The 13,167-nt window shown below is 41.8% G+C and overlaps 1 protein-coding gene across 2 annotated transcripts in view; it reads left to right on the top strand.

The window, feature by feature from the left end:
- The window catches only part of SMARCC1 (SWI/SNF related BAF chromatin remodeling complex subunit C1), a 156,052-nt gene that overhangs the window by 124,432 nt on the left and 18,453 nt on the right, over positions 1–13,167 (top strand). For both annotated transcript variants that reach the window (XM_076007163.1, XM_076007160.1), the window contains exon 25: positions 1,113–1,247. In XM_076007163.1, coding sequence (XP_075863278.1) covers positions 1,113–1,247 — 135 coding nt within the window. The remainder of the gene's footprint in view (positions 1–1,112; positions 1,248–13,167) is intronic.

Genomic DNA, 13,167 nt, shown 5'->3' with positions numbered 1-13,167 from the left:
AAAAATAGAAATAAATTAATTGACCAACTAAAAATATATATACAAAAAATTAGCCGGGCATGGTGACACATGTCTGTAGTCCCAGCTACTTGGGAGGCTGAGGCAGTAGGATCGCTTGAGCCCAGGAGATTGAGGTTGCTGTGAACTAGGCTGATGCCACAGTACTTACTCTAGCCTGGACAACAAAGTGAGACTCTGCTCAGAAAAAAAAAAAAGATAACCAATTCAAGCACAGTTGTTTGTTTTATTCGTTTGTTTGTTTGTTTATTTATTTTTGAGACAGAGTCTCCTTTGTTGCCCAGGCTAGAGTGAGTGCCGTGGCGCCAGCCTAGCTCACAGCAACCTCAAACTCCTGGGCTCAAGCAATCCTTCTGCCTCATCCTCCCGAGTAGCTGGGACTACAGGCATGCGCCACCATGCCCGGCTGATTTTTTTCTATATATATTAGTTGGCCAATTAATTTCTGTCTTGTTTATAGTAGAGATGGGGTCTTGCTCTTGCTCAGGCTGGTTTCGAACTGCTGACCTCAAGCAATCCGCCGACCTCGGCCTCCCAGAGTGCTAGAATTACAGGTGTGAGCCACTGCGCCCGGCCAAGCACAGTTGTTTTTTTTTTTTTTTTTAGACAGAGTCTCGCTCGCTTTGTTGCCCAGGCTAGAGTGAGTGCCATGGCGTCAGCCTAGCTCACAGCAACCTCAAACTCCTGGGCTCGAGTGATCCTTCTGCCTCAGCCTCCCGGGTAGCTGGGACTACAGGCATGCGCCACCATGCCCGGCTAATTTTTTATATATATATCAGTTGACCAATTAATTTCTTTCTATTTATAGTAGAGACGGAGTCTCACTCTTGCTCAGGCTGGTTTTGAACTACTGACCTTGAGCAATCCGCCCGCCTCGGCCTCCCAAGAGCTAGGATTACAGGCGTGAGCCACAGCGCCCGGCCTCACAGTTGTTTTAAATTGAAATAAATGTTTGGTAGAAACATACAAAAGGGACATTGAGGGCACCATTCTTAATTACATAATCTCCACTTTGGATAATATCTTTAGCATTTTTTTATATGTTCTCTAAGCAATGTTTACCTAAATAATTTGAGTGATTTCTTACCCCTTAGCATCTTGCTGCCGTGGAAGAGAGAAAGATCAAGTCCCTAGTCGCTCTCCTGGTTGAGACACAAATGAAGAAACTAGAAATCAAACTTCGACATTTTGAGGAGCTGGAAACTATCATGGACAGAGAGAAAGAGGCTGTAAGTAAGAGGAATGATAATAATTTATTATTATATATTATCAACATATAAAAAAGTAACAGTGGCTTTTTGACAATTAAACCCTGAGCACTTTTCATAAACTACAAGTTAGATAAAATAAATGGTAGCCTATTCTGTTGGTCTCTGTAGCTAACTTCTGTCATTATCCTATGTTTGAATTGTCTTTTCAAAACGATTATTAGCCAGTGATGATAAATAAAAGGAACTCTATTCACTTTTTAAAACTAATTATCTAAGTCTCAGCTTCCTGTATCTCTTGGCTATGAAGATATATGATGGTATTAAATTCTCCCTTCTATAAAACTTAGAATTATTTCATTACCTACTTCTTGCCAGTAGAGTTTATATGTGAATCCATTACCTGATTTGGGGATTTTATTGATTTCCTGACTTCTACAGTATAGACATTAGAAAGTAAGAATTAATCTCATCTTGAATTAGGTGTTCTGTGATCCCTCCTTAGATCCAGCTTTAGGCTTTCTCACTCTTCCCTTCCATCTCCTCTGTGTTGAATAGTAACTGGAAATAGGCTTATCCTGAGCCTCTTAAGCATTCTTTCTCTGGGGCAGAAACTTTTGACATGAGGACATAGCCCACACAGGACCAAGAGAATTGTTAAAAAGGCCAAAAACGAGAAAGGAAGTCATGAAAAGTAAGAAACTTAGAAATAGAGGAACATTTGGTTATCTCAACGGAATTTTATAGAAACATTAAGCTTTTGGAGGAAAAAAATTTTTTAATTAATCGATTAGAGAAAGAATTAGTGACTTTGTAAACACGGGCTAAATTTTGGCATTTAGTTAGGAAAATGCCAGGTGTGGTGGCTAATACCTATAATCCTAGCATTTTGGAAGGCTGAGGCAGGAGGATCACTTGAGGCCAGCATTTTGAGACCAGCCTGAGCAAGAATGAGACCCCCATCTCTACTGAAAAATAGAAAAATTAGTTGGGCATGGTGGTGCATACGTGTAGTCTCAGCTACCCAGGAGGCTAAGGCAGCAGGATCTCTTGAGTCCAGGAATTTAAGGTTACAGTAAGCTATGATGACACCGCTGCACTGTAGCCCAGGCAACATAGCAAGTGATCAATCCAAGCAAGTCCTCTGGCAAATTCCTCATGATGAGTAGACCAGTGACTTTTACCAAAACCCATATTCATTTTCTTCTAAGACCAGCTGGGTGACTTGCACAGGCATTCTGGCCCCATGAGTAGGGAGAAGCTGCTTCAATAACTTTCCTGCCCTTACCTTTTATCATCCCACCCCTATTTCCCTGGCAAAGAGTTTTCTCACTCACTGTGCCTCTCACTCACTCTACTCCCCACATCTGTCATTGAGCTCCTGTCCGTGTGAGCATCTCTCACACCATTGACTCTATCCTGCCCTGGGAACTGATCAGGCACCGGTGTAATATCGATTATACTCTGTGCACCAGCCATGGTGCACCACATGTAGCTCCCTCATGGCCTTGTTTTCTTTGCTACCTGTTTGCATCCTACTTCTGTGCCTGGAAGGCACTTTTCCCCATTTTTGCCTACCTCATGCATCCCTCAGCTGCAGATGATATCTCCTCCCCCTTTGCTGCTGTGGTAGCCTCACAAAGTCCCCTCCCCCCCCCCTTTTTTTTTTATTGAGAGACAGAGTCTAAATTCATTGTCCTAGGTAGAGTGCCATGGTGTCAGCCTAGCTCACTGCAAGCTCAAACTCCTGGGCTCAAGCAATCCGCTAGCCTCAGTTTCCCAAGAAGCTGGGCCTACATGTGCATGCCACCATGCCCAACTAATTTTTCTATTTTTGTAGAGACAGGGTCTCCCTGTTGCTGAGGCTAATTTTTTCTGTTTTTAGTATAGACAGGGTCTTGTTCTTACACACTTTGTTTGGTCTCAAACTCTTGACCTCAAGCAATCCTCGTGCTTCAGCCTCCCAGAGTGGTAGGATTACAGGCATGAGCCACCACACCTGGCCGCAAAGCACTTAGTGTGTGCTAATCACCAAGTCATATGTCCACATTACATACCAGAGTGCATACTCTTTGAGGGCAGGGACTTAATCATGTGTCTTTGTTAATACAGAACTGGTATATCGTAGGCCTTTATTTAAATGTCTTGAATAAATGTGTGCCATAATCATTGTCAGAAGTTGCGAAGTAGAAAAGAAAATCCACCTTGAGAGATTTAGTTTAATGGCGAAAACAGTGAAAGAAACAAATAGTGATACAGTGTGTTTTGTGCTGCTATGGGCACAGAAAGGAGGAATCTCCCTGGGAGGTGGGGAGAAGGAGAGGATATAGGAATAAACTTCTTAGAGGCAGAACTTAGCAAAATGAATATTTTTGTTTATCTTGCCCTGATAACCTTGCCTTTTGTCATGTTTTGGATTTTCTCAGGAGCATTAGACTCGAGGGCTATAATATAATACATTATTGGAGTATGCAGAATTCGATGCAGTGCTGTCATTTGTGAAGCATTCCTAATGTATTATCTTGGAAAATTGGGATGACCCTAACCGAGCACTTAGAGAATAATGTCTAGATCGTCAAGGGGCTCTTTTCTCATCTCTGAGTCAATTTCTCTTCAGTGGGTAAACCTGTACCTCCCTCCTCTTTTAAACCTTCTGATGGAACTGTTGTCTGTCATCTGAGAATAACAGAGCCCGCAGCCCGTATTCAATTATGTCAACTGGCTCCCAGACACCCAGGGGCAGCGTGTAATGGCTCCACTTCTCACAGCCCTGCACAATTTTCCTGTGCAGTGAATTTTTTATAATTATTTACTTCACATTATGTAACTCCACTATTTTTCTTTTGACTTTTTTTTTTTTTTTTTTTTGAGGCAGAGTATCACTTTGTTGCCCAGGGTAGAGTGAGTACCGTGGCGTCAGCCTGGCTCACAGCAACCTCAATCTCCTGGGCTCAGCTATCCTACTGCCTCAGCCTCCCAAGTAGCTGGGACTACAGGCATGCGCCACCATGCTTGGCTAATTTTTTGTATATATATTTTTGGTTGGTCAATTAATTTCTTTCTATTTTTGGTAGAGAGGAGTCTCGCTCAGGCTGGTTTCGAACTCCTGACCTTGAGCAATCCGCCCGCCTCGGCCTCCCAGAGTGCTAGGATTACAGGCGTGAGCCACCGCGCCCGGCTGACTTTTTTTTAATGTTAATTCTCTCTCTCTTTTTTTAAAGACTAGTCAAGTGCAGTAGTGAAGGGGGGGGGAATAGTAGAATAAAGAGTTCAATCTGTAACTGACTGTGAACAATCAAGTGATGTAACTCACTACTTTTGGACCAGCCTAATGTTAAGTTCTAATCAGAGCACACAAGATATTTTACAAGATACTCTCTGAATAAAACAGCACAACTGAAAATGTTGAGAAAATATTTAATGACTCTATCCAACACAGAAGCCTCCTCTGGTTGAATTTTTTGGTGATTGCCTTTTCTTTATTAGCATTCAGTGTCAGCTGCATTTGTGGTAGGAAAGTTCTCTGTACAGGGGAGTTCCTAGCCTTACCAAGTGAATATCGGTAACTCAACTGTATTAGTTATTTATTGCTGTGTAAAAAATTTCCTCAAAGCTTAGTGACAAAAAAACAACAGCCATTTGTTAATCTCACCTGTTTTCTGAGTGATTCAAAAGAGCAAGAGTATGAAAAAGTACCCAAAATGGAAGCCACAATGTCTTTTATAACCTAAACATGGAAGTCACATCCCATGTCCTCTGCTGTATCCTCTTGGTCACATGGACCAACCTTGGTTCTGGGGGTGAATGGGTGGGCAAGCAGGGTTCAGTGGGGATGGTGTAAATATTAGAAATTGAGATATTGAGGGCCAGCTTGGAGACTTGTTCTCACATAGACCAGAATGGGTCCTTTGAACTTCAAAATGTCTCCCATTCTTTTTGTTCACAATAAAGACAAACTCTTTATCCACCCCAGCACTAGCATCCTGTCCTTCCCTGTGGGCAAGCAAAGGTATGACTATTTTCCTACTGATGATTTCTGCATAGAACTGTTGTGGAGATTACATGAAAGAACTATGGTATGCATCTGGCACAGTGTCTAATACATAATAAGTATTTGGTAAGTATGTTATGGTATGCTTATGCAAACCAGTCGTCAGCAATTATAGATGAAATTTTTAAGATTTAGTGACAATGCACCTGTAGTCCTAGCTACTCAGGAGGCTGAGGCAGGAGGATTAGTTGAGTCTAAGAGTTCGATGCTGCAGGGACATATGATCATGCCTTGAATAGCCACTGTTCTCCAGCCTGGGCAACATAGCAAGACCCCATCTCCTAAAAAATTTTCTGAGCTATTGTTGGCTTTATGAACATTTATTGGTTCAGTCACTGTGCTAAGGCACTTTAAATAGATTTTCTCATTTAATCTCCAAAAAAACTGTACAAGGAAGCCATAAGCAAGAAAATATTGACTGCTCTGAATCTTACTCTTCATGAATCCACCAGTGGCAGGTCACAGTGGCTCACACCTATAATCCTAACATTTTGGAAGGCTGATGTGGGAGAATCACTTGAGGCCAGGAGTTCAAGACAAGCTCAGGCACCACATCAAAACCCTATCCCTACAAAAAAATGTAAAAAAACCATAGCCAAGTGTGGTAGCATGATCCTATAGTTCCAGCTACTCAGGAGGCTGAATCAGGAGGATTACTTGAGCCCAGGAGTTGAAGGTTAATAGTGAATGATTGGGCCGGGCGCTGTGGCTCACGCCTGTAATCCTAGCTCTTGGGAGCCTGAGGCGGGCGGATTGCTCAAGGTCAGGAGTTCAAAACCAGCCTGAGCAAGAGCGAGACCCCGTCTCTACTATAAAATAGAAAGAAATTAATTGGCCAACTGATATATATATAAAAAAAAAAAAATTAGCCGGGCATGGTGGCGCATGCCTGTAGTCCCAGCTACTCGGGAGGCTGAGACAGAAGGATCACTCGAGCCCAGGAGTTTGAGGTTGCTGTGAGCTAGGCTGATGCCACGGCACTCACTCTAGCCTGGGCAACAAAGCGATACTCTGTCTCAAAAAAAAAAAAAAAAAAAAAAAAAAATAGTGAATGATTGTACTCCAGCCTGGGCAATAAAGTGAGCCTCTATCTCTTTAAAAACAAACAACAACAACAAAACAGAATCCAGCAATGAAACTAGATGACAACTTAAGGCCATTCTTTTGCATTCCTTTGTTAGGTCTGTAGATTAGACTGGAGCTTGGACAGGATAAGTTATGTACTTCAGATCACGTAAGTCAAAAATGACAGAGCCAGATCTCAGACCTATGATTATTCAACTCAGTGTATTTATGTAGTGCTTTATAATTTATAAAGAAATGAGTACTTTACAATTAATAGAGAAATAAGCCATTGTTACTTTAACAAATGTATAACTCAGATATATGTGCAACTTCTATCATCTTTCTGTTGAGAATCGGTAAAACTGATACACTGGAAAGTAAGCAGGTCAGCTAGGAGTGGAGCCTCCTCCCTGCCTAGCCCTCTTCTGCCTACCACACCCATTTCAGTTCATTTTAGGATGCACTCCTGCTCATCTTTACCAAGTAAGCAGTGGCATTGGGACAACTTCTTGAATTGAATATTGGATTTTATTTAAATAGCAAGGAAGACTTTTCAGATATGAAATTTCTTTGTCTAATTACTTAAAATCTGATGTTCTTTTGAAAGAAACTTAAGTATTTGGTAATTAAGGTTATAAAATTTTAAATCTTTTATAGACGTGATGAATTCAGCTATAATTAGTACTCCGTAGCTATTATTCCAGCTGTCTCATATTATAAAGTGCTAATATTAGAGGAAGGCAGTTATGGAAGTCACAGTATCTATCAGGAAGATGGCATAATAAAACGCATTGACTCTAGTTCTAGGGAGGATGCTGAGCTGGCAGTGGGTCCACCACTTACTGTGTGGGACTGAGCAGCCTTTGGTGCCAGGCAGATAGCACATGATAATCAAGATAGCATGTTTCAGGCCGAGCGAGGTGGCTCACACCTGTAATCCTAGCACTCTGGGAGGCCGAGGCGGGTGGATCGTTTGAGCTCAGGAGTTCAAGACCAGCCTGAGCAAGAGCAAGATCATGTCTCTCCTATAAATAGAAAGAAATTAGCTGGACAACTAAAAATATATACAAAAAATTAGCTGGGTATGGTGGCACATGCCTGTAGTCCCAGCTACATGGGAGGCTGTGAGGCAGAAGGATTGCTTGAGCTCAGTTGCTGTGAGCTAAGCTGATGCCACGGCTCCAGGCAACAAAGTGAGACTATGTCTCAGAAAAAGAAAAAAAGAGCAGGTTTCAAACATTGGCTATATTAGGGACTAGATCTATCTGGAGAGAACTATAGTGCCTGGGACCTGCCTATGGCATTTACATTTGAATGCTTTAAAAAAAACACTTTGAAACCAATGAGAATGGATCTGTGAACTGTTTGAGTGTATCGCTTCTGGACTAAATGTTCTCTAAGTTTGTCAAGTTCATTTGGCTAGGTAGAAAAACTGTATACCTTCAGAAAAGAGAGACATTGTAGGAAACTCAAAACTGAGGAACCCAGACTATGTCCTTAAGGAGGATAGAAGGTGGATGAGACATTGACACATAAAGAGACTATGAGATAGGCCGGGCGCTGTGGCTCACGCCTGTAATCCTAGCTCTTGGGAGGCCGAGGCGGGCGGATTGCTCAAGGTCAGGAGTTCAAAACCAGCCTGAGCAAGAGCGAGACCCCGTCTCTACTATAAATAGAAAGAAATTAATTGGCCAACTGATATATATATATAAAAAAAAAAAAAAATTAGCCGGGCATGGTGGCGCATGCCTGTAGTCCCAGCTACTCGGGAGGCTGAGGCAGGAGGATCGCTTGAGCCCAGGAGTTTGAGGTTGCTGTGAGCTAGGCTGACGCCACGGCACTCACTCTAGCCTGGACAACAAAGTGAGACTCTGTCTCAAAAAAAAAAAAAAAAGAGACTATGAGATAATGGGGCTGTGAAAATTTAGTGAAAGAGGGGGTCATAGTCAGGTCAGATCGTCAAGGTACGCTTCATGCAGAAGGAGGGGATTGATCTGATTTGTAAGTGTGGCCCAAAGCCCCAAATATGAAAAGAAAAGCCTGATTGCTTAGGAGACTGAAGAGTCAGCTTGCCCATGATAGCTTTTGTGGTAGAGATGATGGGTTCATTTGTCAAATACTTACTGAGAACGTACTGTGTTTCAGGCTTGTAGGTACTGGGAATATAGTGGTAAGTAAAACCCAACAAAATTCTCTGCCTTGGTGAAGCTTAAATAATTAGAAATCATGACTGAATTTAGGAAGTTATAAGATAGTATGTATATGTATATACATGCTTAGTGTGTATGATACATACGTGTATGTATGGGCTGGCTCAGGGTAGTGGTTTCAGTTTTTAGTGGTACCATCACGGTAGACATTTTTGACTCACGGTAGACATTTTTGACTAACAGTTGATGGTCAAGAGCTTCCAACTGCTGCAGACAGCCAGTGCAGAGACCCTAAGATAGGAATGTGAGTGACATGTTTAGGACTAGAGAGTAGGTGGGTAGGCTGTAGCATAAATGAGTCACAGGAGTTGAGAGAGAGAGAGAGATTTGATCACAGAAGTCCCTGCAAGCCATTCAGAGGCTTTTAACTTTATTCTGATGGAAATGGGGAATAATTTCCAGGCCTTGAGTTGAGGACTGGCGTTACTTTTCTTACAGTTTAGCGGAGATCAGTCTACCTGCTGTGTTGTAAATTATAAGGCAACACAGTCAGAATCAGGGAGACTGGTGAGCAGACTGTTGGGGTGACCCATGTAAGATATAATGGTGGCTTGGACCAGGGTGGCATCCATGATCCTGAAGAAAAACGGTCAGGTTCTGATTAAGTATGGAAGGTGAAGATAATAGAATATCCTCACAAATAGTAGTAGGTTTAAACAGGTTGGTTCTACTTTATGACAAAGTAAGAAATAAAGAACGAAAAGTTAAACTGAATTAATTTCATACTGTCCCAGGGAAATTGCATTTAACTTTTGTGTGTGTGTGTGTGTGTTTTGTAGCAGTTCATCTCTGTGCTGTGTGTCATGCAACCGATTCTGTTCTTAGGCATGCACCATTACATTATAGACAGTTTTATTTGAGGTTAAGAAAGCCGTGTCCAGTAGCAGGTTTGGTTCTAAAGCACAGACTCATGGCCCTGAAGCAAGCACATTGCAACAAGGATAAAATGACCAGTCACAGTAATGGTTCAGGCTCCCCTTTTGGGTTTCTGCTACCCAGAAGCACACATGGAAGCAGCAAAATTCAGTTGTGTTCTTTTGGGGGAGGGTTTGTTTTGTTTTCGTTTGGTTTTTCAAGACAGGGTTTCGCTCTGTCTCCCAGGCTGGAGTGCAGTGGCATCATCATAGCTCTCTGAAGCCTCAAACTCCTGGGCTCAAGTGATCCTCCTGCCTCAGCCTCCCAAAGTTCTAGGGTTATAGGTGTGAGCCACTGCACCGACCTATTTTCTTTTTCCTCAGGTATTAGAAGGAATAGATATGTCTGGTTTGGATTTGGTTTTTCTTCAGACATTGAAAAGGAAGGTGTGATTATTTACTTCAGCTCTAAGGCTTCAAATCTTGGCTGATACTTCATTCCTTGGCAGTGTAGATGGGTTTTTGTGGCCCTCCCCATCTTTTTACTCTTTCCCACCCCCTCCCTGCTTTATGCAAATAGAAGTTGGGAGAAGAGCTTTGTGTGAACTTCAGCTGCACTTGCAGCTGTGTCTGGGTTTGGTGTCTTGGTGTTAAAAAGTGCTCTGTTGTGTTAGGTTCCGCTTGGATACGGCTGCTTTATACATACACAGTGAAGGAGTGAAGAGGGAGAGGAAGGCAGGGTTTGAATGCAGCTGGGGGACGGGGGCAGGCAGGGCAGCATGTATTTTCAGAGCAGGGCTGCAGGCAGCCTTGTATGAAAAACTAGGTTTCCTAGAGCCAGATTGGAGTCATGAAAGAAAGTTAACAGGTTCATTAACACCTTACTTACATGAGTAATTTACAGTGTTGCTTTTAGCTATTGGGACTTTATCCACAGTCCTTAAAAAATTGAGATGGGAGAGAAGAAAATCAAGATGTCTGTAGCATATAACTTGGGCAGTTTTTATTAATAGAATTGGTTTTTGATTATAAAAATCCTAAAATAATATGTGATTTTTTTAAAAAAATTTAAATAATGTCTAAATTAAAACATCTCTTCTACCCTCAGTTTGATTCCTAGGGATAATCACTGTTAATAGTTTCGTGTCTTCCACATTTTTGTTTATGTTTACATGTTTATACATGATCACAAAAGTTTTTTTAAATATACTTAGGATCATAATAATAAATAATAATATAATCATCATAAATATTTTTGTTGCAATGTGCTTTTTTCCCCTACTTGGTGTATGTGATGTAAATGAACATCAAAAATACCTTTATGACTGACCTTACACCCTCATACAATACAGTACTCTACAGCAAATTTCTAGATGACTAATCATTGGGCCATTAGGTAAGTACATTTAAAATATGCCCAATGCTGTCAGATTTCCGTCAAAAATTCCTAATTCACATTCTTTATGGTTGCTACAAAAGTGAATGCAGTCTTCAACTGGATATAAAAATAAGGTATCAAGAACAAGAGAGGGGCCAGGCGTGGTGGCTCACGTCTGTAATCCTATCACTCTGGGAGGCTGAGGCGGGTGGATCGCTCAAGGTCAGGAGTTTGAAACCAGCCTGAGCAAGAGTGAGACCTCATCTCTACTATAAATAGAAACAAATTAATTGGCCAACTAAAAATATATAGAAGAAAATTAGCTGGGCATGGTGGCGCGTGCCTGTAGTCCCAGCTACATGGGAGGCTGAGGCAGGAGGATCGCTTGAGCTCAGGAGTTTTGAGGTTGCTGTGAGTTAGGCTGACGCCACAGCACTCTAGCCCGGGCAAGAGAAGTGAGACTCTGTCTCAAAAAACAAACAAACAAAAAGAACAAGAGAGGGAATTATCTTGCATGATGAGGCCAGGACATGGCCATAAGCTCTGCTGCATGTACTCCAGAACAGAGATGGCCCTCCTACAGCCAACTGGTAGCTTGTTTGGGCATTGATCTCACCTCAGAGAACCTGTTCATCCCACATCAGAGCTGTATGCTTAAATTGGGTTGTCCTTCAGGTGTGTGTGTGTGTGTGTGTGTGTGTGTGTGTGTTTAATCACTTATCCTTTCTAATTCTTTTAATTGCTTTCTTTTAATTACCTTATATGTTTTACATTGACAGATGAAGCTTAGAAAATAAATAGGGTAATTGAGGTTAGTTCATAATGTAGACAAGGAAAACTGGGCAAATTTTTCTTTCTAGCTGGCCCTGCCATCCTCTTAACAATGGAGTCCTATTTTTCTTTTCTTTTCTTTTCTTTTTGAGACAGTTTCACTCTCTTGCCTGGACTAGAGTGCCATGACGTCAGCAACCTCAAACTCCTGAGCTCAAGCGATCCTCCTGCCTCAGCCTCCTGGGTAGCTGGGACTACAGGCATGCGCCACCGTGCCCAGCTAATTTTTTCTGTTTTTAGTTGTTTGGCTAATTTCTTTCTATTTTTTTAGTAGAGATGGGGGTCTCGCTCTTGCTCAGGCTGGTCTTGAACTCCTGAATTCAAACAGTCCTCTTGCCTCTGCCTCCCAGTGTGCTAGGATTACAGGTGTGAGCCACCATGCCCAGCCTGGAGTTGTATTTTTCTTTCCAAGGTTAATACAAGGGTAATAGGTCTTTTTCTGGCCACCTCTTAAATCTAACCTCAACAAATTATCATAGAGTCCTAAATTTCCTAGAAAGAATGGTTAGAAGAAAGCAAAACCAAGGATTTGTAGTCAGAATCTTTAGATCTTTTTTTTTAATCATTCTTCCTCTTACTTAAACATTATCCGTCTGATCAGTCTTCTTGCAGAACTGGATTTTCAGGTGATTCTCTTCCTATTTACATCCCTCCTCATCATGCTACCAGGGTAAGCCAGGCCAGGCTTTACCCACTTCAGATCACCCTTCCTAGAAAAATGAAGAGCACACACTAGCCTATTAGGACCATGGTAGAACCCTGTCTCACTCCTCCCTGATAATCCTCAACCTCTCACAAAATAGTTTGTTTCAGATTTCCTTCTCCCTAAGGAGACTCTATAAACCAGCTAACCAAAATCCAGGACATGAGCTTTAATGTTATTCCCTCCATTTGTTCTCCTCATCTGCTAATGCCTCTTCTCTTTATACTGTGTCCACAACCTGTCTTCCCACACTCTGTGTGTCCATGGAAATTCCCTTGTTGCTACCTCTGATGACCAATGATGCTCCTCACTCAGTTCCCAGGCAGCTCTCTACTGAGAGCCCAGGTTCTTAGCTAATGCTTATGTTTACTTTGTTTAGTTTTTGCTAATGATAACAGGTGGCATTTATCCACAGAACTGGCTACTCCCAAAAGCTAAGATGTTACATTTTCCTAACCCATTAAAATGACTTAATACTGTTATTTAACAGAAATATAATATGAACCATATATGTACTTAAAATTTTTTTAATTGCCACATTAAACAATTTAAAAACAGCCAGGCATGATGGTGGAAGCCTATAATACCACCACTTTGGGAGGCTGAGGCAGGAGCTTCTTTTGAGTTCAGGAGTTTTAGACCAGCCTGGGCAACATAGCAAGACCATGTCTCTATAAAAAACAAAAAATTAGCCAGACATGGTGGCACGTGCCTATAGTCCTAGCTACTTGTGAGGCTGAGGCTGGAGGATTACGTGAGGCTAAGAGTTTTACACCACTGTACTCCAGCTTAGGCAACAGAGCAAGACCCTAGCTCTGAAAAAAATTAACAGGTGAAATAATGTTTTAT

Source organism: Microcebus murinus, chromosome 1 (assembly GCF_040939455.1).
Source record: "Microcebus murinus isolate Inina chromosome 1, M.murinus_Inina_mat1.0, whole genome shotgun sequence".
In the NCBI taxonomy this organism is placed as follows: Eukaryota; Metazoa; Chordata; class Mammalia; order Primates; family Cheirogaleidae; genus Microcebus; species Microcebus murinus.
The sequence above is the reverse complement of the archived record's forward strand: the minus strand, read 5'-3'. Positions and strand labels throughout refer to the sequence as shown.